Here is a 24124-nt window from a genome sequence, read left to right as displayed (position 1 = left end):
CAATTAAATGTAAAGTATACATAATGTTAACAAGACCCTTGCATAAATAATTGCTGCCAAAGAGGAAATGGAAATTCCTGTCTAGCTAATTATCTCAAATGGTATTCATGTTGCCACCAATAATAAAATGTTTATTATTGAAACCATTTCAAATTTTCGCTGTTTCCCAGCTTTTAGCCAGTTCCTCCATTCCTTTAGTTTCTCTTGCTCAATGAGAACCCTGAAACTGTGCGCCCAGTCCCGTGCCATCTAAGCGGCTTTCTACGCTGTTCGCTGCAATTAGCGAACCACGGACTGCAGCCTAACAACACCTATATGGTTTTTGTGTATGGACTCGTTTGATGAGATTTAAAATAACTCAAGTGGCTTCCCCCACTCTGCTTGTAGTCTTCCATCCATACTGCTCACCTTCCAAGCTTTTACATTACTAAAATAGCTTTCTTCCTCTAAGCCTGCAGTTAGCCGTCCATCTTGCCTGCATGTTAACAAGCAAACACCACAGGCTCACTTCGACCCGGCTTCTAAGATTTTAATGATGATTCCATGCCAAACTTGGTTCCCGAGTCTCCAATGATGAATTATTGCAGCTTATCAGCTGCTTTACAGTGTTAGTCAGTCCAATTCCTGGACTTCCCATTTATTGCTAACGCTTCCTTTGGACTGCTTTGGCAAGCTTGGTTTCTGTGTCTTTGGACAAACTCTGATGTTATCCATTTAAATGTGCATTTGAATTGACCAAACGCTGATGTCTCCAAACTGTGCAGCATAGATGAAGACAGTCTAAATGCATGCAACTTAACTGTAAGTCTTATTTTCACTGCCTGTTGCATTTAATTTCAGTTAAGTGTCCGTATGCTTCACAATACCAGTATAATATGACAAGTCTGCTGCTATACATTTGTTTTTTTCTGTTGACAAAGATTGGTTCTGTTACATAAAGTGATTTTGACCTATAACAAATGCTGTGAGTGGACTTCTGTCTGCACTGTTGGCTTGTTGGTTTCCCGCATTGTGACTACTGTGTTTACTTGCTGTGATAGTTTTTTTCATTTCTGCATTTCTACATGTGAAAGCCATGTAAATGTTTGCTGTAACTGTCTAACATATGTTAGTACTGCTCTAATAGAATATCGCCATAGCAGTTCTGCTCTTGCTACCTTCCTTAAAGCTATAGAAGTATTTGATTGATATTCTAACTGCTATTTTAAGTTGTCCCTAAAGACTGTAGCCTATAAATGTGTGTTTCTACATCTATAGTGAAAAGTTTTGTACCCCTGTTCTCACTTGCGCACACTGTCTACTCTATACACTTTCCAGACAATTCTCTACATTTATTTGTTTATTTCTTCTTATCCCATCTATAGTCTGAAACATTGTATCATATGTAAGTTATTTATTCCTTTACTTTATAGTTTGCTCCTGCAGCATCTTTACCACACCAAGTGCCTCCCATTGCTCTGTGTGGAACCCTGACTTCCCACCCTTGAAACAGACATCTCAAAGGAAATCCTGCTGTGTTTCATGTAACCTCCCCAAGAACTAAAAAGTGTATGTTATTAAAAATTACAACTATATCTTAATCTACCCTGTGATTTACCATCCCAGTGACCAATAGATAGCAGCCTACGACGGAGTTCATTCCCCCTTTACTTTCTAGTATTTCTCCCATTCTCCCCTGTGCTCTTGGTCTATCCTTGTACTTACCTGTTCTTGGCCACTACATGGCACTGTCCTCCAGTCTGCAGTTAGTATACATTCACAATACTGCAACTCTTCCTCTTAACCCAGCTCTGCCCTGTTTAAACCCTGTAATTTAAGATATTTTTGTTCCATTGCCCTGCTTCAGCTTCTAGCACCGAATAATCCTCCCTACATCAAATTTTTCTTGCATTGCACCTATCCTGTACTTTCTCACCTCAGAACTGTTTTCTGCCTCACTGATAACTTTCTGCTGACTTTTTTCCTCCTTCTTGGCTCTACTTGCTCCATTCGCCCTAAGGGCTCACTCCGCTACCCTACCCCCAAATCGAACGCACCCCCAGTACATCTACATTTATCTTACATTTTTCCACACCCGCAAATCCATTATCCAATAAATTCACCTCCCTCCATCTCCCCTCCTCTTCCCATCATCCAGTAACAACACTTCCCTCTAATCTTCTCCTCATTGCTCCTCCCCCTCCATCTCCCCTCCTCTTCCCATCATCCAATAACAACACTTCCCTCTATTCTCCTCCTCATTACCACTCCTCCTCATACCTACACCATTTAATCTAAACACTCTATATCACACCATCTGCCCAACTTCACACCCCCCTTTTTTCTCTCTTTCTTACACTCTATCTGAAGTCTTATCTACTTCGCTCCTCACAGCCATTCCTCCCTTACTTCTTACCTTTATAATACCAAATCCCAACATGCCCTTCTTAATCATCTCAACTCTCCGAGTTCACATCTGCCTCCTCTTACTCTTAATCCCACTGTGTTATGCCACCTCATATTCCTCCAATCAGCCTCCAGTTTTAACTACCTCTTAAACCTCTACACAAACCCTTCTGCACCCACTGTCTAATGCTTACTTCTACCTTATCTTGCCCTCCCTACTTCAACCTAATCCTCTGCACCTATTCTTTCCAGAAATCTTCCACACTACATCTAAGTTACCTACCTCTAAGCCTATCCTAGACCAACCCAAATTCTTAAAACACAAATCCAAACTTGCAAAAATTACTTTTTTCAGCAACCTGTTTTTAGCTGGAGACATCCATCCCAACCCTGGACCTCAGCCACTCATAATCAACAACAACCCTTCTCCTCCCTCTTCTCCTCCTTCCTCCTACAATACTCTTAAATTCTTCACAATTAATGCCCAGAGTGTCAATAATAAAATACACCAATTCCAAGAATGGCTAAGCCACAACCAACTCGACATCATAGCCATCTCCGAAACCTGGCTCAAACCCCACATTTCTCATTCTGAAATCCTACCCCTTGGATTTCAAACTCTCAGATGTGACCGCTTAAATAGAAAAGGTGGTGGTACAGCTTTAATATACTCTAATTTTCTCACCTTAATTCCCCTTTTAAATCTTTTTCCCCAATTCCCCAACACAGAATTAACAGCCGGTCTACTAAAAATAAATAATCACAAATGCATCTGTGTCATTGCCTTATATATCTCACCCAGGTAACAACACCACTATACTTGAAGATATACTCCTATGGACCTCAACAGAAATACACTATGAAACTTATATACTAGGCGATGTAAACATCGACTGAAATAAAATCAACAGCCCCTTACCTTCCCTATCCATTAACCTCTATAATTTTACTCAAATAATCCCCTCCATCACCAGACCCAGTAAAACAAATCCATCAGGATCCATTCTTGACTGGATCTTAGTCACCCATCCTAACAAAATTACCAATTCTGGTACTATCACTGACACCATTAGTGACCACCTCCCAGCTTTTATTCACCGGGCATCCACCTCTACCCCTCATTAGCATCAATACATTCTTACACGCAACCTCAGCAAATCTGACCCCAAAACTTTCTCCAATATTTTCAAACAAATGAATTGGAAGATTCACCAAACCCTCCCACTTGACAAAGCCATAGACTACTTCAATACTACTTTCCTAGACACTCTAAACTCACTAGCCCATCTAAGACACAAAAGGATAAAAACTATTACAACTCCCTGGCTATCTAAAGAAACAAAACAAACTATGCATCAAAGAGGTAAATTCTGGAAGCTTTTCCAAAAGAATAAACTGCCTGAAACCCTTCTCCAGTACACAAAGCTCTGTAACCTTGCAAAAAAGCAAATCACCAATGACAAAAAATCTTATTATGTAAAGCTCTAGTCCAACCATACCAAAAACCCGAAGCAATTCTGGAACTCTATAAACTCACTTCTTAACCCAGGCTCCATAAATAACCCCTGCCCTGACCCAAGTAAATCCAACCTCGAATTAGCATCACAATTTAACTAATTTTTCATAGACTCTATATCTAACCTGACCAAGACTTTTCCCAACAATAACACTTCCCACCAACTTCCTAGTTCTAAATTCCCGAATAACTCTCCACCTATGTTCAAGCTCAAACCTGTCCCCTTTACTCTCATAAAAAGACTCCTATCCAAACTCAAACCCTGCTCCAATACACCCGATAACATTCCCTCTTCCTTCCTTCAATCGGCTGCTGATGGAATAGCATTCCCTATTAGCATCCTTATCAATAGATCCATAAAGAAATCCTACATCCCCAAACTTTGGCGTTCTACCTTTATTCTGCCTCTCCACAAGGGAGGCAAAAACACAGACATCTCAAACTTCTGCCCCATTGCACTACTCTCATCCATCTCCAAAATACTGGAAAAATGTATTCATCTCCAACTCATGCATTTTCTTACCCAAAACCAACTCCTTACCCATACCCAACATGGCTTCTGCCCTGGACATAGCACTATGACCGCATTACTTTCTTTTCTAGAAACTGTCAGTCAAGCCCGAGACTCCAGACACTTAGTATCTACAGCACTCCTAGAGCTCTCAAAAGCTTTCGATACTGTTTCCCACAAGCACCTTTTCTGTCATCTCTCAGACCTCAGTCTCTCCCAAGACACTCTATCATGGTTCTCTAGTTACCTGTCTGATAGGACTCAGGCTGTCAAATGGAATAAAGCCACCTCTCCTTTTTTACCAACACCAACTGGCATCTCTCAGGGCTTTATCCTCAGACCTATGCTATTTAACATCTTTATCAATAATTTCCACTCTGCTATTCCTAATGCAAAATTCATTCAATATGCTGATGACTCAACCTTAGTCTGCTCTGCCTCTAACCTCCCCGAACTGCTAACTAAAACCCTAACTGCCTTCTCAACTACTGAGACCTGGATGCACCAAACTCACCTCTCTCTCAATGCAAACAAATCTAAAATAATCTTATTTCCTCCCTCAAAATCTTTCTCATATGACAAAAATTCCTTCCAAGTTCTCAGCCTAACCAACTCCCCCATCAAAGTGGTCCCCTTCACCAAACTCCTAGGTGTTACAATAGATGAACACCTCAGGTTCGACATCCATATTCAACAAAACATAAAGAAAGCCGACCAAAAGTTAAGGATGCTATACAGGAACAATCGCTTCCTCTCCTCCTCCACTAGGCATACCCTGGCCACTACTTACCTTCTTCCTTCCCTATTGTACGAAGCCCCTCTACTAACAAACCTGACATCTTCCATCACCTCTAAACTTGAAAACTGCTACAATAAAATCTCCAGATTTGCCACCAAAGCCAAAAATTCTACCCACCACTGCCTCTCCCTCCAATCTCTGAACTGGCTAGAACTCCCAAACCACCTAGACTACCTCCAACTTAACACTGCACACAGACTCCTATTCTACCCAACAAAATGCCCAGCTCTGACAAACATCCTTCCACCATACACTCCTAATAGAACCCTAATATCAGAAAACCTAAACTTAATAATGATCCATAAACCCAAAAGACCTGCTGGCCAACTTCTTCTTTCTTACTCCCTAGGTAGGAAATGGAATTCTCTCCCTTCAACACTAAAAACCCTGCCTAACAGAGAAAACTTTAAATCACAGCTATTCACCTACCTGTCCTCAAAACGGAAATGTATGTGCTTTCACCCTACCTAATTTCTTTGTTACGCTCTTGGCCCCAGCAGGTTTTCCCCCTGCATTCCTAAACAATATAACTTACTATATCCATTAAAAGCTAATTCCCAAAGACATTAGCTATGTAAATACTGTAAATAGCTTCATACTCTATATGCATGACTGTATGCTAAATGACTCTGTACAAGGAAAGTTTTTTCACAATGATCTAAGTTGTTCATGCTTTGCTTTGAATTAATATTTGTAACTTGTTATTAATTGTTGCTGTTTTTAAACTTTAATCTGCATTCTTTGTCATGGAGCTTTTCTCCCCGGGCCTCCACTGAAAATGGGCTCTCTGAGCCCAGTGGACTTCCCTGGTAATCAAACTGGAAACAAATAAATAAATAAATCAGTTAAAAAAAGAAGGCTATAAATATTTGTATTTATTTATGTTAAATCTACAGGTTAACAAGAATCAAATATTTTGAGCATCGAGTCACAGAATCACAAGACATTCAAGTATAAAATGTCAAAAAATTTTCTGTGTACAAACTCACTGCCGATGTGGTTTTTATTTGTACAAAGGCACAAATTTGTTTTGCTGGATTTCTTTTTGTGAGACTATAGAGTTGGTATCTCTAAGTTTAGGGATAGGGCTTACTCAACTATGAGGGTTCATGGTTCCCATTTTAGTTTTCATCCTTCAGGTATGTTAGACATTTGTGTTAAGTGATGTGGTTCATTATTGTGTAATGATTTAATGTTTCATAGTGGAATTGGTTATGACAGAGTTACATATACTAAACAGTAGAACTAGCTTACTGGGGTTCATAGGTTCATAGGTTCATAGGTTGGTACTAGGCTATCGGCCCTAGGGCCTATACAAGCCTAGTCATAACAATTGCCTGGATATTTCTTCCCACAATATTTACTTCCATGGACCCTTGTCTAGCAGGGCGACTGACATGATCTCTGGGGTGAATTTCCTATCTCCCATCCAATCGTCAAAGTTCCTTTTGAAGAGGGCCAAGGAGGCACTCTGCTTGACATGTATGGGCAGTCAATTCCAGAGTATGGGGAGTCTCTCGGTCAGGAAACTATCCCTCCCGCATGTTTTGTTTATTGTGATGACAAGGTTTAGATCCCGGGAGTGTGTGGCTCTGAGGGATTGTAATTTCTTTAAGTGGAGCATGTCCAACAGCTCAGGGTTTGACATGGCCTTGTATGTTAAGCAGAGATCACCTCTGAGTAGACGATATGCCACAGAGTATAGCTGGAATTCTTTTAGAGGGTCAGCATAGGACATCTGCTTTAGGCCTGTGATTCTTTAAGTGAGATATTTCTGTGGCCTTTCCAGCTGGATGAGTACAGTGGGACAATGACCTCCTTTTTTCATGATAAAAAGCCATTAGTGATGAGGTGTGCCACATAGAAGGATTTCCTGACTGATGTGGCAATGTGGTTATTGAAGATGAGACCACTGTCCACCTGTGTCCCTAAGTCTGTCTTCACACTTTCGGTGTTTAGTGTACTGCCACCTATGTGGTAATTCATGAGTACGTGGTTTTTCCCAAAGGGGATAACTATACATTTCTTGGCATTAAGCTTGAGCCCATGGCTCTGGCACCAAGCATCTGTTTCTGTAAGGCCCTTTTGTAGAATATCCACTTCATTTGGGGATTCAGTAATGGCTCCCAGTTTGCAGTCATCTGCAATCTTTGTTAGCCAGAGTCCCTGAGTGTTGGCCTGTACTTCAGAGAAGTAGATGCCAAACAAGAGCAGTCCCAGGACTGAACCCTGAGGTACTCCACTTGTCACTTCTCTGGAGCTGGATTTGGAGTCAGCTACTTTTACAGTCTGGGTTCTGTTAGTAAGCCAGATGGCAACCCATCGAATGACGTAGGGATTTATACCCAGCTTAGTAATTTTATGTATGATTCCAGAGTGGAGGGGGTGTCAAAGGCCTTAGTGAGGTCCAGATAGGCCATGTGGACTGCCTTACCATCGTCCACAGCTCTGGAGAATGATTCGAAGAAGTCAATCAGGTTCAGCAGACACGATCGGCCCTTCACAAACTCAAACTGGGTGGGGTCCAGTGTTTGAAGGTTGCCGATGTCTTTGTTTATAAGTTCCATGATAATGTATTCCATGCCCTTGCAGATCAGGCTTGTTAGACTGATGGGACAGTAGTTCCCAGGATCCAAGGTGGATCCCCCCCTTGTGGAGTGGCATAAATATGACTGTAAGCTACTCAGTGGGCACAAAGCCTGAGGTGAGACTATGATTACTTTCTACCTGTGTTGCTGTGATTACCGGAATTTGGCAATATTTTGGTATTAAGATGGGCCCTTTAGGGGGTGAGAGGGGGGTGAAGTTGGCACTGAATCAATCTGCCAGGATATTGGCAATATCCTTGGGATCAGTATATTTAATGCCATTCTATTGTAGCTCAGAGCAGATCTGAGCATTGCCATTTAGATTCTTGACATAACTATAGAATGCCTTGTGGTTGTCTTTGGAATCTTTGTCAATTTTATTTTCATAACTAGCTTTGGAGGATTTTATGAGGGATCTCAGCTTCTTACTGAGGCTGGTAAGGGAGTTTTTTGCATCCTGAGATTTTCTTCCTTCTGTTGTATAGTTTGTTTTGGCAGGGGCCACAAGACTGGCTTCCTTTTTTCAGGAGAACATCTTGGTTCTATTTGGGATGGCATGATTCATGCATGAGTGGATGTGCTCATACAGTGCCTTAGTGTAGGATTCAGCAGCCGAACTTTCAGTTCCAGTCTGCATGGGTGTCATGTAGTTTGTCACTTCTGACTTGAGTAGCATGAAGATGGCTTTGGAGAAGTTTTATATGGAGGTTTCCTTACTGGGGGGTGGGATGTGGATGTCAAGGGTGATTTCTTTATGGTCAGACCTGACCAATGAGGGGGTGACCACTGATGTGGAACATCTATCTCCCATGTTGGTAATGACCAGATCTAGGTTATTGGAGCCCCTGGTGGGATTATGGATTAGTTGATCTAGGCGTTGGAATTTATGAATTCTAAGAACCGTTGGGAAAAGGTGTTGGTACCCAAGTAGTTTTCCCAGTTAATGACAGGGTAGTTGAGATCACCCAGTATTAGGGTGTTTGGTTGTATCTTAATATTTTCCAGTATGTTTCGAAAGGTGTAGTGAGAATCTTGGGGCATGGTGGGGGATCTGTAGCAAGCTACAATTTGGATTGCAGTCTTATCTAGTATTAGTTGCACCTGGAGAATTTCAGATGCATTGTGTTGGGCAACTAGCTTGGAGGTGTGAATATCCTTGGTGAGTATGGACACTCCTCCAAGTTTAGTGTTTCAGTCTTGGTTTGCTGGCCGAAAAGTGTGGTAAGAGTTGTAGCTTGGTATTGCAGGGGTGCTATCTGGAGCCTTGAACCAGGTCTCAGTTACTGCACAGATATCAGTGTTCTCCATTTTTAGGAGTGCCCTGAGAGAGTGCATTTTGAGGTTTGACTTCTAGCACTGAGTAGCATTACCTTCAGATTTTGCATGCTTGTATCTGTTACGGTGGTGGTTTTGTCCTTTGAACCTTGTCTAAAAAAGGCACTATATGGGTGGCAAGAGCTTTAGCCAGCAACCTGAATCCCAGGGGTGACATGTGCAGACCATCTCTGTCAAAGCATTGTGGTTTGTCGATCATGTCATCCCAGGCAGAAAGATACTGGATCCCCTTTGAATGACACCAGAAGCATAGCCAATTGTTGAAGTCAGTAATTTTGTCCTAATACTGTGGTATCATTCTGGGCGAAGGCAGGATGCTACTCAGGGCTAGAGTCATACCTGCCTGGGCCACATGATCCGAGAGCTCTTCCATATCTCTTTTCATGTAGTCCAGGGAGGTATGTCTGAAGTCATTCACTCCAACATGGGCAATGACAGAGTTGTATTTGTACTTGTTGTGGAGTGACTTGAGTGCATGCGTTATGTGGTGTATCCTGGCACCCAACAAGCAGCTGACTGCAATTTTCTCCTTGCTCAAACTGGTGAGTGGAACATCACTTTGCCTGACTATAGAGTCATGTATGACTAAAGTGTTGGGTATGTTGTCTTGCCTTAGCTGCTGTTGTTGGATGGCACACTGGTGTTGTGAGCTGTATGTCACTTTGGTTGTGATTGGTGTTTGTGTTTCAGCTTCAGAGGTCCTTGTTGCTTGGGCAGGTTAATGTTAAGGGCCTCCGCATATGTGGGTTTATTGTTGCTATGTGTGGGTGCTGATGGTGTGGGTTTTGAAGGGCTATGTGTTGCTTGAGGTGTAGTGCAGGTGTTAACCTTCTCCTCTTGACTATCTAGCACAATCTTGGCTGGAAAGAGCTTTGCTTCCAGTTTGGCTATGTAAGTGCATCTCTTGCAGGTTGTAGTGTTGGGTGCTAGGAGGAGAGGGTTGTCTGTGTACATGAGGCAGTTGCTGCATTGCACCAGTATGCCCAGATTCACCAGGTGGACAGGAGAAATCACCGGAAGCTGACCCTTGGACATGCCTGTTTAGGTGCTTTTTCTATAAAGTACAAGAGCTGTTTTCCCTTACCTTTGCAAGGTACTTTGCAGTTTTAGGCTGTTTAGTGCCTACGATTAATTTTTCCTTATTAACAAGGAGAGTTGAGTGCTTGTATCAGTTTAAGGCTTCCTAGTGCTTTCCAACAGGTTCTAGAGCAAGTGCTAGTCACATGGATTCAGATTTTAGTGCAACTACTGAGAAACCAGATAGTTCTAAGTTAAAATTTGAAGAGCAGACTTTCTGGCACCTGGAATAGTTTAACCGTAGCCCCATGGTGCTGCACGATGCGAAAAATGAGCAAACACATGCATTTTTAGGCCAGAAAGTTAAAAGGGATAGAAATCAGCCCAAAATAGCTAATAAAATTACAATTTCAGAGTTGGAAACCACTCCTCTAAAATGCTCACCACTTCCACTGGTAAGTAGTAGGACGTCCCTCTACCACGGCAAGGTCTGGATAGCTCTGAACACAGAAAATAAAGTCTTGAAACCCGCAAAGCCCGAGATCTGGATTATACTAGCTAGGAAATGTGGGAAACAAGCAAAGAAGATAGTATTTTTTTTTTTTTTTTTGGTTAAAACAGACTAAACAATGCAATAATACATTAAATAAACACAGAAAAGCCTAACACACTTGAGTTGTGCAGGTAAAGACAAGCATAAGAGCATTGGCCTAACTTATTAAAATAAAATGATGTTGTCCAATTGTATAACTTTAGTTTTCTTAATTATTATAGCAAACCATAATTTGTTGGTGAAATCACCTGCTGAACAATAGTTTGAATTCACTTTTTCTTATCCATATGTACACAAGTGTTTCCTCAGGCAGGATAAGGAAGTTAGTGACACATTTAAGAAGGATATAAAACAATAGATTTAATGATGTGTGAAATCCTGATACCATTTAAATTCCATGACATCCATTTACGTAGCACAGATAAAACAATAATTAACATGGGTATTTTTGTTATAGAGGAGAACCTAAAGGAAAATAATGAACAAAATATGAAGAGGTAAGGAGATTATACCCTAAGTGAAACTGATGTAATGAAGTCCCTGCAGTCACTCTAGTTACCTTACACTCTGCATAAAAATGCATAGATTAAGTTCATAACCCACTTCTTCAACCAGAAGAGGCATGCCAGCATTAAAAAGAGCCAATCCAACTTCAATCAAATGCTCCTCATCATCACAATAGCAAATGATATCCCGATTACTAAAGTCCCAATGCTCTAACACCATAATACCCAGTCATGTGACAGCTCTAGCAACCCTATGATTAATAAAATGCCTGGCTGCCTCAAAGACAACTACCCTAAATGCACCTCTCTATGTAAACCTGAGAATAATACCAGAACACACAATCACAACCCCTAGAAACCATTAGTGCAACAAGTTCAAATCCCATACTATCAATGACAGTAGCCTGTGTCTTAGCATAGCACTCAAATCATTACCTCACAAATGCACCATAACTATGTCAGGGTGGAAATGTTCAACTTCAGCTCATCCACCACGAATAACAGCTGAACCCACTGCATGCATCTGTATCCTCTCCACTATACATCCCAAAGACTGGGATCATGGTCTAGGAAAAGCCCACCAGGTCTAACAGCAGCATGCTTTACTGCCCAATGTATATAAGAACACATAAAGATGACTAATGGCCTTCATCCTCTAAAACAACCAAACACTTAACGTATATGATTCAACCAGATGCAAAAGACAACACTATCTTAAATAAGCTCTAAACACATTAGGCATCCATATGCCATGCATTTGAATCCCATTAATTGACATACCTTCACCTTGCCAATTCAAAAAAAAAATTAGGTAAATACTGACAAACACCAATTCCTCAACTTCTGAAATCACTTTAATATGGCATCAAATTGCTTAGTGTGCACTGGAGCACCAGGCAAGTGCCTAATAAACAACAACTTCTGGGCCTAAGAGGACTACTTTTACCACATTAACCCCAATGCACAGTAATTAAAAATCTCAGCATTATGCAACAAATATGTGGTGTTCTTCACTGGACCGCTTTGTCTTTGAATGCCTCAAAAACACTAACACTGCTGCCTTAATTTCACAGACATTTGACACTGCCAAATTCCCAAACATTCATTAAGATGAAAGCCCCTTCATAAAGAAAAGCTGACAATATTGATCACAATATGTATTTAGCTCCCAGAGATGATGCATCCTACAGCCCTTTCAATAACATCCTTGATTATCATCCTATTGGAAAATGCTTTTCAATGACAAGACCCTTTAAAATCTTTACCAACTTTTCACCATCCTTAAAATCAGTCCATGTTTCATCAAATCTATCCTCTTTGAAAATTTTGTAGCAGAACTCAAAGTAGCTAAGTGCACTGTGATCATCCTCAACTCTTCGTCAAACTGCCATCCATACACCACATGTATATCTGAAAGCCCTACTGACCAGCATCTGTAACGTACTAGCAACCCACCATCAAAGGCAGAGAGCACTGCCAAAGCTGAACTATACACTCTGCTAGTAGAGACAGACCAGGAATACTGTACTAGCCTCCTGATACAGACTGAAATTCTCCATCCTGTCCCTGGATTACTGCTGACTGATCATCTGCCTATGACACGCAGCCTGAAACCTGTGAAAGATAAGCTATCAGCCACTATATATGTATATATATATATATATATATATAGAGAGAGAGAGAGAGAGAGAGCAGTTAAATTAATCTTAAGGCACTGAAAATAAACAACTTCCTTTACAAAACTTGTACTAAAAATGACCTTGCTGACTTATTAGCCAAAACCTGTACAAGTGTCTTCTTATCTGAATGGAAAACTCCTTTCCTGTTAGCTAGCTTCTCTTATAAAATCAGAGTTGCCACCCAAACAGGCCTGCTTTTTAATAAAGTATTATCCTTCTTCACATCCCCTGACTAATGCTCAGCCCAGCTTGATGAAAAACATGTTCCTGTGAGGTACGCTCCCATCACTAATCTAGCCACATCAGTATACAACTGCAAATCATTTGATGTCACCCACTCATCCTACCACATCACCACACAATTGTGCTTAAATCTGATTCCACTTCCCCAAATATTCCTTAACTACTTTGCTAACAGTAATACGCAGACATACAGATACAGAAATACTCACACACACACACATATACCCATACACACGCACACACACAATACATTTGATTTTCAACAGTACCATTGCAGGAATGGTAGTTATGCAGAGTAGTGGTGTTTTAAAGACAACCATTTAAATCAATTCTTATAACCTGCTGATGTTTGTGAAACAGTGGTTTTATAATGATGCTTCTATGAAGGTGGTGAATGTTTGAAGTTACTATTAAATTGTGATAAAGTTTACAGGACTTTTACCTGGACATATATTTTCTAATATACCACTTAAGCAACTGTTTTTTTTTAAACTTATTAAGCAATTAAGTAATTAATTAATTTGCATTTATGTATTTATTTATTTATTTTCACATATCATGTTCTGTGTGTATCATCTGTCTTTATCTGTGAGACGGGTAAGCAGCTGTGATTAACAGCATGTTATTTTCTTTTCAGCAGTCCTTTGCTGCTCATCCCATGGCTCCTCCTAGCCCCAGTACAAACAGCAACAACAGCAGTGGCAATGAGCAACTCAGCAAAACCAACCTCTACATCCGTGGTCTTCCACCTGGTACCACAGACCAGGACCTCATCAAACTCTGCCAGCCGTAAGTCAGACATTTTGTTCTACATATCGTTAGCAGTACACTATACCATTGGAGGTGATCTGAAAACATGAAAAAAGGAGACTATAGAGTTCTACAGCTTTCCATTAGTTTTATAATATTGCTGTGTTTTTGTTGTGTTGTATTTTTGTTGTTTTTTTATTTTGTTAACCAGTTGAGTGCACTGAACCAATGATCCACTCCAGCAGCACTGTCTGGTTAAATTACTTTCTCAGGGTCACACACTAAGCAAATGGAGTATGAAGAAATGAAGCCCCTGAATATACAAACAGGTCATTACCTTTGACCCCCTAGATAACTTGCAGATGTTTATGATTGTCATTGTCGCCTTTTGCTGTGAAAAATGGAGAAAACATGATCAAGACAAATGTAATGAGAGCAAAATGCATTTTATGAAGAAATTATAGTCAGGACTAAAGGCTTTGCTATTTGTTTAGTTGGTCAGAAAATTTTTTGCATTTGACAGTAAGCAGTATACTAATTTTAGTTAGGAATTACAATATTCAAAAGAGTGGGCAGCTTTGAATCGCCTTCATGGCTCAAAACAAAGGTGAATACAATGATAAAGCCTAGTTCTGTCACCTCTGAGAGTAACAGCGATTGGCATGATCTGCACATCTGACACTAGCATCCAGCCTCAAATTGTAGTAATGAAAGATTACATTTAAACATGAAACCTCAGAACATGAACATGAAAAATGCTTGGTATAGCCAGAGACCCCCACTCTGCACATTGCAGCAGCCTTGCTTCTGCTTCTAAAAGTCTTTCCGTGCAGTTAATTTATTATGGTGAGTGTTCTGTTTCAATGGTTAGCGCTACCTCTCAATAGCTAATGGAGGGAATGGGCAGCATTTCATGTCTGTCAAAGTATGAAGCTGTAGTAAAAATAAAGATGGACAAAGTCATGTACACCAACAAAGTCAAAGGATTCTGAAAAAGGCCTAGATACCAGGAGGAAGTGTAAATTAATGAGTCGTATGTACTACTGATGCTCAGAAACAGTACCAGTCCGATAATAACACCACGTTTGTGTTCCAAGATGCTACATATTTCACCCCATTGTGTTAAGGCTGAAGTAGCATTCATCAGTAAGATGATCTATTTACGTCTGAAACAAAAAAAAGAAATAAACCAAAAGATTACTAAACATATGTTGACAATTCATTCCAGTTATGGGATATTCTTGTCATAATCTTCTTGTTCTAAAATTACATTTTTCGAAAGTTGATGTCAGATTTATTTGTCTTTATTTCCTCTTTACCTGCACTGAAGTCATCTAAGGCATGATTTACAACATATATAAATAAAAACAATTTCTGAGTTCAGAATGAATGTATTACTGAAAGCTGTACAGGGCAGGTACACAGAACAAGCATGTTAATATTGCATTTTGATATTAAAGGTTATCTTCTCTTTTTAGAGAAATTAAACCTCTCTGCTATAAGATAGAGGGATGGAAAACATATACAGAGAAAAGAGCATATACACCAATTGCCTCTATATTCCTCTTTATCAATAGTAGTCCATAACATACCAGATATCAGCATTGATTGGATTCAGTTGTGATAACAGCCTTCTGTAATGTTATATTGCTAAATAGGTTTTTCTGGTTTAATGAAGTGCACTGAAATAGAATCTGTATATATACTGAAGTTTTGCAATGAAGGCATTAGTAAGACAAATGTCACCCATTCACTTCTTCTCCTTTCTCCTTCCTGTTTGGCAGTTCTGATGATAGGCCCCCACATTTGGAGATAATCTGCATTCTAGTTTACTATCAAAAATCTGAAGCACAGTTGTTTACATAATGACTTACTCAAAAAAAAGTTGATATATATATATATATATATATATATATATATATATATATATATATATATATATATATATATAGGTTCCCTGTTAGCTGATCAAATGTGTCTTGATCGAACTATATAGCGCGAAATGGCAAAATACTGAAGTGGCATATAAGCAAATTCTTCCTTGGGAAATAAATCGCTTGGCCGCCTTCTGTATTTTGCCTTCTTCTTTACTGTAGTGCAGTCTTGGACTTGGTATATTTAAGTAGGGGGGTGGGGGGCATAGCCCCCCACATTAGAAATAGTTTGTGGTGTGCGTGTGTTGTGTGTGTGTTTTTCGGAAAAGCAATGTTTTTCCCTGGGGAAAATAATTGCTGTTCTGAGTGTTCTAGATTGTAAACTTTCACTTACATGGGGTTGATGAATCAGCATTCGCTTTTCTAAGCATTCGGTGATTCAGTATTGACCCTATATATATATATATATATATATATATATATATATATATATATATATATATATATATGTAAATCCATTTATATATGTACACAAAAACCTTTAAAACATTTGAACTTCCAATTGTCGCAGTTTTAAAACAGATGTAATAAGACAACTTTTATTTAGGCCTGGTGGGTTTATGGCATTCAATGATAATTGACATTTTAGTTCACATTTATTCAAATGATCTTTAATAATGTAGCCCTTTTTATCCTTAATTATGTGTTCCATTATAAAAAACTTAAAAATATGAGTAGGAAACAAAACTAAATGTCTATAAAGGACATTGGTTTTCCTTACTCCTCTAATGTCACTGAAGTGCTCATAAATTCTTTCCTTTATCTTTCTACTAGTTTTTCCTACAAAGAAAGCAGGACATAACTGACAACAAGCAATATACACCACACCTTTGGTTTCACAGTTGTAGTGACCTAAAGCTTCATAAATGTTCCCATTAATATTGAGCATATTATTAACTAATATATATAGACATTGGAAACATCTCCCACATTTAAATACACCCTTTGGTCGTACATTACTATTAAATTTTGATCTTTTCAATATCTGTTTAATAGATCTATCCTTTCTAAAGAAACTCAATGGCTTATCACCTGCCATTTTAAATACTTAATTATTGACCATGAAAATCACCCAGTTTCTTTCCAAAATTCTAATGATTTCATAAATATCTGAAGTAAAGGTGGAGATGAACAGTTTGCTAGTATTAAAACTATCTAAAGTCCCAAATTACCCTATGTATTTCAGTACTGTTAGTATTTATGATTTCTATATTCCCCCTGTTCTCCGTCTCATCACTTAACAGGGGTTTATATACCCCATCACTTATCTTTATCATAACTTCATCTTTTATCTCCATTAAAACATCATCCGGGTAACCCCTACTTCTAAAGATTTCTATTAACCTATTATATCTGTCCATAAATTTTTCCTTAGCTGAGACTATTCTTGCTAGTCTCACCAGCTGGCCCTTTACCACAGCTTTCTTCTGGTGTCTAGGGAACCAGCTGTTAAAACTGGAAGTACTGGAAGTAGAAACAAAGTATTTGTCTAACAAATACATTTTTTTAAACCTGTTTTACACTTTACTCGGCTATACTTTTTTTTTTAGTTTGACAGCAATCTGTAGAATGGTATTTAAAGAGTGTATAGTGATATTTAAAGATATGAAAATGTTTTGGTGGCTGTTTTTTTGTGGTTTCTGCTCTATGCTTTAGTGTAAGACTAGAGTTTAATAAGAGTGAAAGATGCTTAACAAAAAATTGAAAAGTGCTTAACTGAAGTTGTCTTTTTCTCAAATTTGGAGCATAATTGCTGCAATATGTACAACATAGCCAGTCATGATAGTTTTTTTTTTTTTTTACTGGTCATTACTGGAGCATTCATTTTCCTAGGCTGCTTTACCTTGTTATATTTATCTTGTCATATATGGCAGCTATGTTTTGTCCACAGTCATGATTCCATTTAATTTCTACATTAATATAATTTGAAACGGTTAGAGCAACTATGAAGATTGTTGGCTTAAAATGAACCTTAGAGGGGAAAGTATTAATCATAACCGCCTTACCTCATTATTGTCTTGCTTTGTTTTGATCGACATTTTCATTTATTTATATATGGTGATCATTTGTTATACATTTATGACAGATTATCACATTTCAGCTTATCATAACTCAAGCAATTCAGACTAATCCCTAGAAAACATTAGAAATCACCAAAATCATGTCAAGCATACATACCAGCTGTCCAGATTTTCACAGAATGTCCAGATTTTTGCCTCATATTTGTGGTCTGTTCTCCAAAAATGTATTCTTTTTCTGTCAACTCAGCAAAGATTAACTTCACTAAATAATGATAGAAACTTGAATTTCAGATTTCATGTCCTTCAAAAAATGCACAGTAACACTAAGCCTTTTATTTTACCTCCTTTCTAAGTTTGTAATAACAATATTTAAAATGTATCCCTGTAGTTGGGCCTTTGTTCCCTTATTATTTTTGGCTTTGTTCAGCTTTCTTGTGCTAAGAGTTTGAGAAGCATGCTGTCAAGTATCAAACTGTCAAAAAAAGAACAATAATAAATGAACAGATTAATTAAGCACAGGGCATTACCTACTCCATTACCTCAACTCCTCATCAGGGGGGGGGCAGCCTCTCACTCACCCCTAAGTTAAGCATACTAACTCCTTTGTCATACAGCTGTGGGTAAAGGCAACAAATTAACAGACTGTAATATGCTTCATTGCATATTCCTATAAAATATATATTATGCTGTCATAGACTCTTGACCAGGTTGTTTCAAAAACTGAAGTGCTTACCAGTAACAGCATGGCAAAATTGCATGTTTTTGTTTTATATTTGTACTACTATAGCAATACTTATAAAGTGAGGCCCTGGTTATATCGTTGACCAGAGAGGTATGCTAGATCTGTTGCTCCAATTTTTTGTTTGTTTTATTATGCATTATATCAATATGTTTTTTTCCTTAGTGATCCTTTATTGATAAATGCAAGACTTACACAACTTTATATCATATATTGGTAAGCAATTCACCTATTACCTAATTGTAATTTACATTCAAATGGAATTTTTATGAGACAACCTCCAGACTTCATCAGCCACTAAGCTTCAATTTCCACACAAAGTGAGAGCCAAAACAAACTCCCTTCACCTCTAGACCAAAATATCTTTTCTATCCCAACCAGCCAGTGCAGCAAGTGGTAAAGGAGTTCTCCTTTCTCAACTTGAATATGGGCTCCCAGTTTTTGATTCTGTCTCAAAGAAAAACATTGTCGCACTTCAGACTTTAACAGCATATGCCAATTCATTACCGACTCACATGTCTATGAGCATCACTGTATCACCCTAGAGAAAGCCAAATGGCTACCCATAAAACAAATATTCAAACCACCTTTAGGACTCCAACTCTAGGAACTACTCCAGCTACACATATTTACTCCCCTTATAGCTAGACTTCATGAAAAATCCTCCTCATACAACTCGAGGCTCTATTCACAATCCGCACCAAATGTCATTACCCCTAGAATCAAAATCTGCAGCACTGTACAGGCTTTCTCACCTCAGGCACCTACTCTTTGGCAAGCTCTCCCCATCAACATTAAGGAAATCATCACTTATTCCAAATTCAAAATGCAGCTTGAAAAACATTTCTTCAGCCAAGGCAAATGCTCCTGCTTCAACACAGGCATATCACTTAACCTATCTTCTTTCCGAACCTCTTGTCCTCCCTCTAAATTTACAGAAGACTGACCTACTTTAGAAAATGGTGTATATATTGTACATTGCACTCTGTTTATTTGTACATTGCACTTCATACTTCCCAAATGGCCAGATTTTTACAGAATGTCCAGATTTTTGCCTCAAATTTTTGGTCTTTCCTCGTAAAATTTGTGCTTTTCTGGCAAATCATTGGGATGGTGTAAGGATTGAAGTCACTAAATAATGATATACATTTGTTTGTCAGACTTCATATCCATCAGAAAAATGCATGCTAAGACAAATTGTGTTATTCTAGCAACTTTTTAAGTTCATAAGAGTGATATTTAAAATCTATCCCTAGTTTTTGGGCCTTTGTCCCCCCATTTTATTAGGCTTTGTCCAGATTTTTTTGTGCTTAGAGGTTGAGAGGTATGTTGTGCTGTGCTTGTTCACTATGGTGGATATATACAGATTTTTCTATGCGATTAGTCTCAACTTCTCTGTCATTGCTTGCATTTCTGAATGTTTTGTTTGTAAAATGTTTTGTATTTCACCTAGGCTGAGCCTGACGTTGATCAGTATTGATCAGTGCACTACCCCAATAAACAAACACAAATATGAAAAAAAATTATATTGAACTTGTGATTTATGTGTAAGAATGACATGTTTTGAAGATGGAGCATATCTAATGACCTTTGACACCTTTATTCATTTTGCCAGTAAAGGCTAGTGACAGAATTAAGCTATTATGTCTTTAGTCTTAGTGAAATAGGAACATAAACAACAGTCCCAGAAATACTTTTAATATGAAGACTAAGTCTCTAGAGATTGGACTGGAGCTGAACTGGAGTCATACCCATGTTATTGTACTAAGGAAAACACAGATCAAACAGTAATAGTTCTGCTACAAAACAAAGGTAAACGTTTGAATTTTAAACAGAATTTTTAATAAGCATAGTATCTGGATCTTAGAATAGCTATTACATTTTATGCTCATAACCATTGTTATGACCAAATCAATGTGATTATCTAGTGAAAATGCACTGATCAAGTCTGATGATCTGCTCTTTATTATCTACTGCAGATGATTGAGTGCTCTGATGACTGAATGAATGTCTTTTTTATGTATATTGTGACTAGAGTAAAGGACAGGACTGTTAGGACACAGAACTAGTTGACAGTAGAGATAGTCTGTATTACAAAGAACCAACTCTTTCCCTTTCTCTCCATTTGTGCACTCTTGAAATCAGCAGATGCAAGTTGCAATGGAACTCGGTTCCATTTTGTTTTCCATTATCTATGTTTCATTTTGTATGATTGCTTAATGTGAACATATCCATGTTTTTTCTAGTTGTTTCATGTGTTTTTAAATAAAGTAAAGCTCTTTGTGCATCGTTGTTTTTATATATTCTGCAGTCTTTAAGAAACTGACCTATTTTCACATAATAAGGTATCCCTAATCCTCATAATGATATGTCATATTCCAGAACTGATGTTCAGTATTACTGTGGAAGAGATCTCATAAGGTTGTCTGTCATTTCTTGAAATTATTATAGACCTCATCCCATCTTAAAGAAAAAGCAGAATCTTAACATTGTTCCATTTCAGGAAATAGGTCCAAGTATATATTGTTGGTATTACTCTTACTTTTTCATGAAAGATGCATCTTGACTATAATAGGTCAGTGGTGTAGAAAATTGTCAATATGCCCTTGAATCTGTTTGCCCTCTCTCATACTCTTTTGTCAGATAGACCATCATTTGAAGCTTTTTTGTTTAGGGCTTGTGTATCAAATGTAGGATTTGGGAAGAGATAACCAAAAAGTTGGTTAAGTGTAGGTAAACTTATTTTAAACAATTGCAAGACCTGTAACATTAGAGACCAGTAAAACTCTCCTTTCTACTATGAGGCCTTTTTCATGGCATCCATGAGTTTTGGAGCTGTGAGTCTGAGCAAGACCATGTATCCTATATTTGTGAGCCTGAGTATGGTCAGCTGTATTGCTAGGCTATTATTGTTAGTAGGTACAGTGAAATAGTATATGTGGTCTTCTGCCCTCTACATGTGGTTATTTGAGGATAAAACAATATTTTAGAAAGTGATCTGCTCTGTGTAAACCAATTGTAAATTTATTTATTCTTAGGTTTAGTTATTGAAATGTTTTTTCTTAGTTTAGCTATTGAAATGTTTCTGGATTAAAGCAATCTGGCTTTAAACATAAGTGCTATGGGATGATGCTACTGTTAATGTTTACATATGATATCCTAGTGAATGATGTTTAAGGATTACAAATGTAAAAGTGAATAGTGTTATATCAGGATTTGCTTTTTATTTTACTATATTTGCCTGTACAGTACAAAGCATTTTGCTGAGCTACATGCATTTTCTAGTGAACTTTAAATGAAGATGGTTTGTCTTAAATGAAAAGTTATCATAGTTGAAACATAGTATTAAGTGAAATTCACGGATTTTTATTCCTTTATGTTTGTGCCCAGTACTTGTGCAGAGTATTCTGTATCTCAGCTGTACATTTTTGTTATTGGATGTAACCATTAAATAAAGTCATCTGATTATATGAGAGAAATATATTTTCTTTTCTTTTCTTTTATTTATCCAGAAACTATGTAATATCTATTTTTAACAACCACACACACATTGATTCCTTGTCAACACATAGTAACTTTTCTGTTGAGAGTTCCACTTGGATATCATTCCACAGATAACAAGTTAATCATTTAGGATAAAGTGATGCAATGATGCACCTTAATTGATAAGTTACTTCTGCCTGCTCACTTCTGAATATTAAACTGGATGTTCAGCTGCTCTGTACAATTCATTGTATTCAGTTCAATCTACTCAGAGCATGTGCAAGATTTTGGATATAAACTTAACATTTACTTATCATGTTGTGGTTAACATGACTTCTTCCAAGTGAAGCAGCTGATTCTGCCAGTTAACTATCTGACCCTGGTCCATTTACTGTTGAATACTAAGCCAAGTAACTAAAGTCTTGTATCTTGGCATGTAAGCTTACATATATGCATCAATTCAACTATTGTAGATCACGTAACATGACTCCTATTTGGATTTTGTCCACTTAAAGGTATTGCATCTGTACTCTAGGATTTGCCTATCCTTTAAATAAAGCATGACATCTCATTTAGCATAAATTTTTAAACTAAACTTGGTTATTGATTAAGATCTGCAGTGAACAGTCCCTTGTCTTAATCTGTGATGAATTTGCTGTTCATTCCATGGCTTAAATGAAGAATGAATTTCAGAATATTGTTCTTTCTGCTGACCATACTAAATTCACTCCTGTACATCAAACCACTGCAATTTTCCTAACTGTCCCTAATGTTGTAGAACATCTCTGATGTGACCATGTATCTTTGTTCTGTTGCATGTAAATGTTTTGATTTTCTTTTAAGTCACTATGTGTTACATTCGGTCTGTAATGCCAGACATTAGAGTTTCATACTTCATCGGTTCGTGTTCTGCAAATGCATGCTGAAACAAAACCTGATGCTATATTAACTTATTTTACTGAATTAGAATAAAATATATAATGCCCTTTCTTGATTTTCCTCCCTTCTGTCCCCATTATTTTTAATATTTTTCGCAATTCCTGAGCAGAGAAGGTGAGACGTATGCTGACAATATATTTCTAAATGGTTTGTGATTTGGCTCCTTGAAGACTTCAGCAAACTACCATGGATTGCACATTAATGTCTAGGCTGAACTGTTTGGCTCAATCATTATGTTTAGCTATCAAGCCTTGTTTAATCAGGCTGATTGGTATCCTAACAATCTAGTCCCTCTGCTCCTCTATAACAGAACTTGTCTGTCTTTCCATGTCACAGCCTTGTGGATGCATAAAACTTCCAAAATTCTTTAAAATCTTATCCATATATCATGCAGGGTTCATATTACATTATCGAAAAATAACGTAATCAAATGGCCAAAACATCTAAATGGCCACATTTCGAAACTTTTATTGTGGGTGGCTGCACCCCCCACACCCCCCGCTAAATATATATTCCAACTCCGAGGAGATCAGACTACAGTGAGGAAAGGGCAAATATCCCAGTCTTCACTGTACTGCGATCCTACAATGCAAACTTCGAAATGCGGCCGTTTTGATGTTTTGGCTGTTCAATTACATTATCTTTCGATGACGTAATAGGAACCCTGTTATGCAGACTAGTTTTATGATGTTTTCTTCAGATAGTTTTACCAATAGTTCACGTGATCATATTAATAAGGCTGAAGTAAACTGTTAAAAAGTGATAAATCAGGCACAGATGTGACCCACTTAAAAGTCGTTCACTTTACATAGCAGGGATCTGAAAAAAATATCATGGATTTTGACAAAAGAAGAGCTGCTCCTTTGCATTTTGTGATTTTGTTTAGGTCATCTGAACTAATGTAATTTAGCAGAATTTAAATGTATTGCTTCACCAGTGCTAGCTCTAGCTGATCTGAAATCGTTCTGCTCTCCAGCCATTTAATATCGCATGGATGACAGCTCTTTAAAGACATTTAAGCTGATCAAATAAATGTATTGTTTGCATTCTATTTATTCTGAGCAACAACTGAATGCAAATTGCTATATTAATAAATATGTGCTTGTCATTTGTATGAATCGGAAGG

General features: G+C 38.0%; 1 protein-coding gene across 2 annotated transcripts in view; it reads left to right on the top strand.

Annotated features, from left to right (window-relative positions):
- RBMS3 (RNA binding motif single stranded interacting protein 3) overlaps nucleotides 1-24124 on the top strand; it is a 3568139-nt gene that overhangs the window by 1028139 nt on the left and 2515876 nt on the right. The window contains exon 2 of one of the 2 annotated variants that reach the window (XM_044066764.1): nucleotides 13773-13921. In XM_044066764.1, coding sequence (XP_043922699.1) covers nucleotides 13773-13921 — 149 coding nt within the window. Of the gene's footprint in view, nucleotides 1-13769; nucleotides 13922-24124 lie in introns of both variants that reach the window. The other variant, XM_044066763.1, reaches the window with a different exon arrangement.

Source organism: Protopterus annectens, chromosome 3.part1 (assembly GCF_019279795.1).
Source record: "Protopterus annectens isolate FY-2018-M chromosome 3.part1, PAN1.0, whole genome shotgun sequence".
Classification (NCBI taxonomy): domain Eukaryota; kingdom Metazoa; phylum Chordata; order Ceratodontiformes; family Protopteridae; genus Protopterus; species Protopterus annectens.
This window is presented reverse-complemented; position numbering and strand designations above follow the sequence as displayed.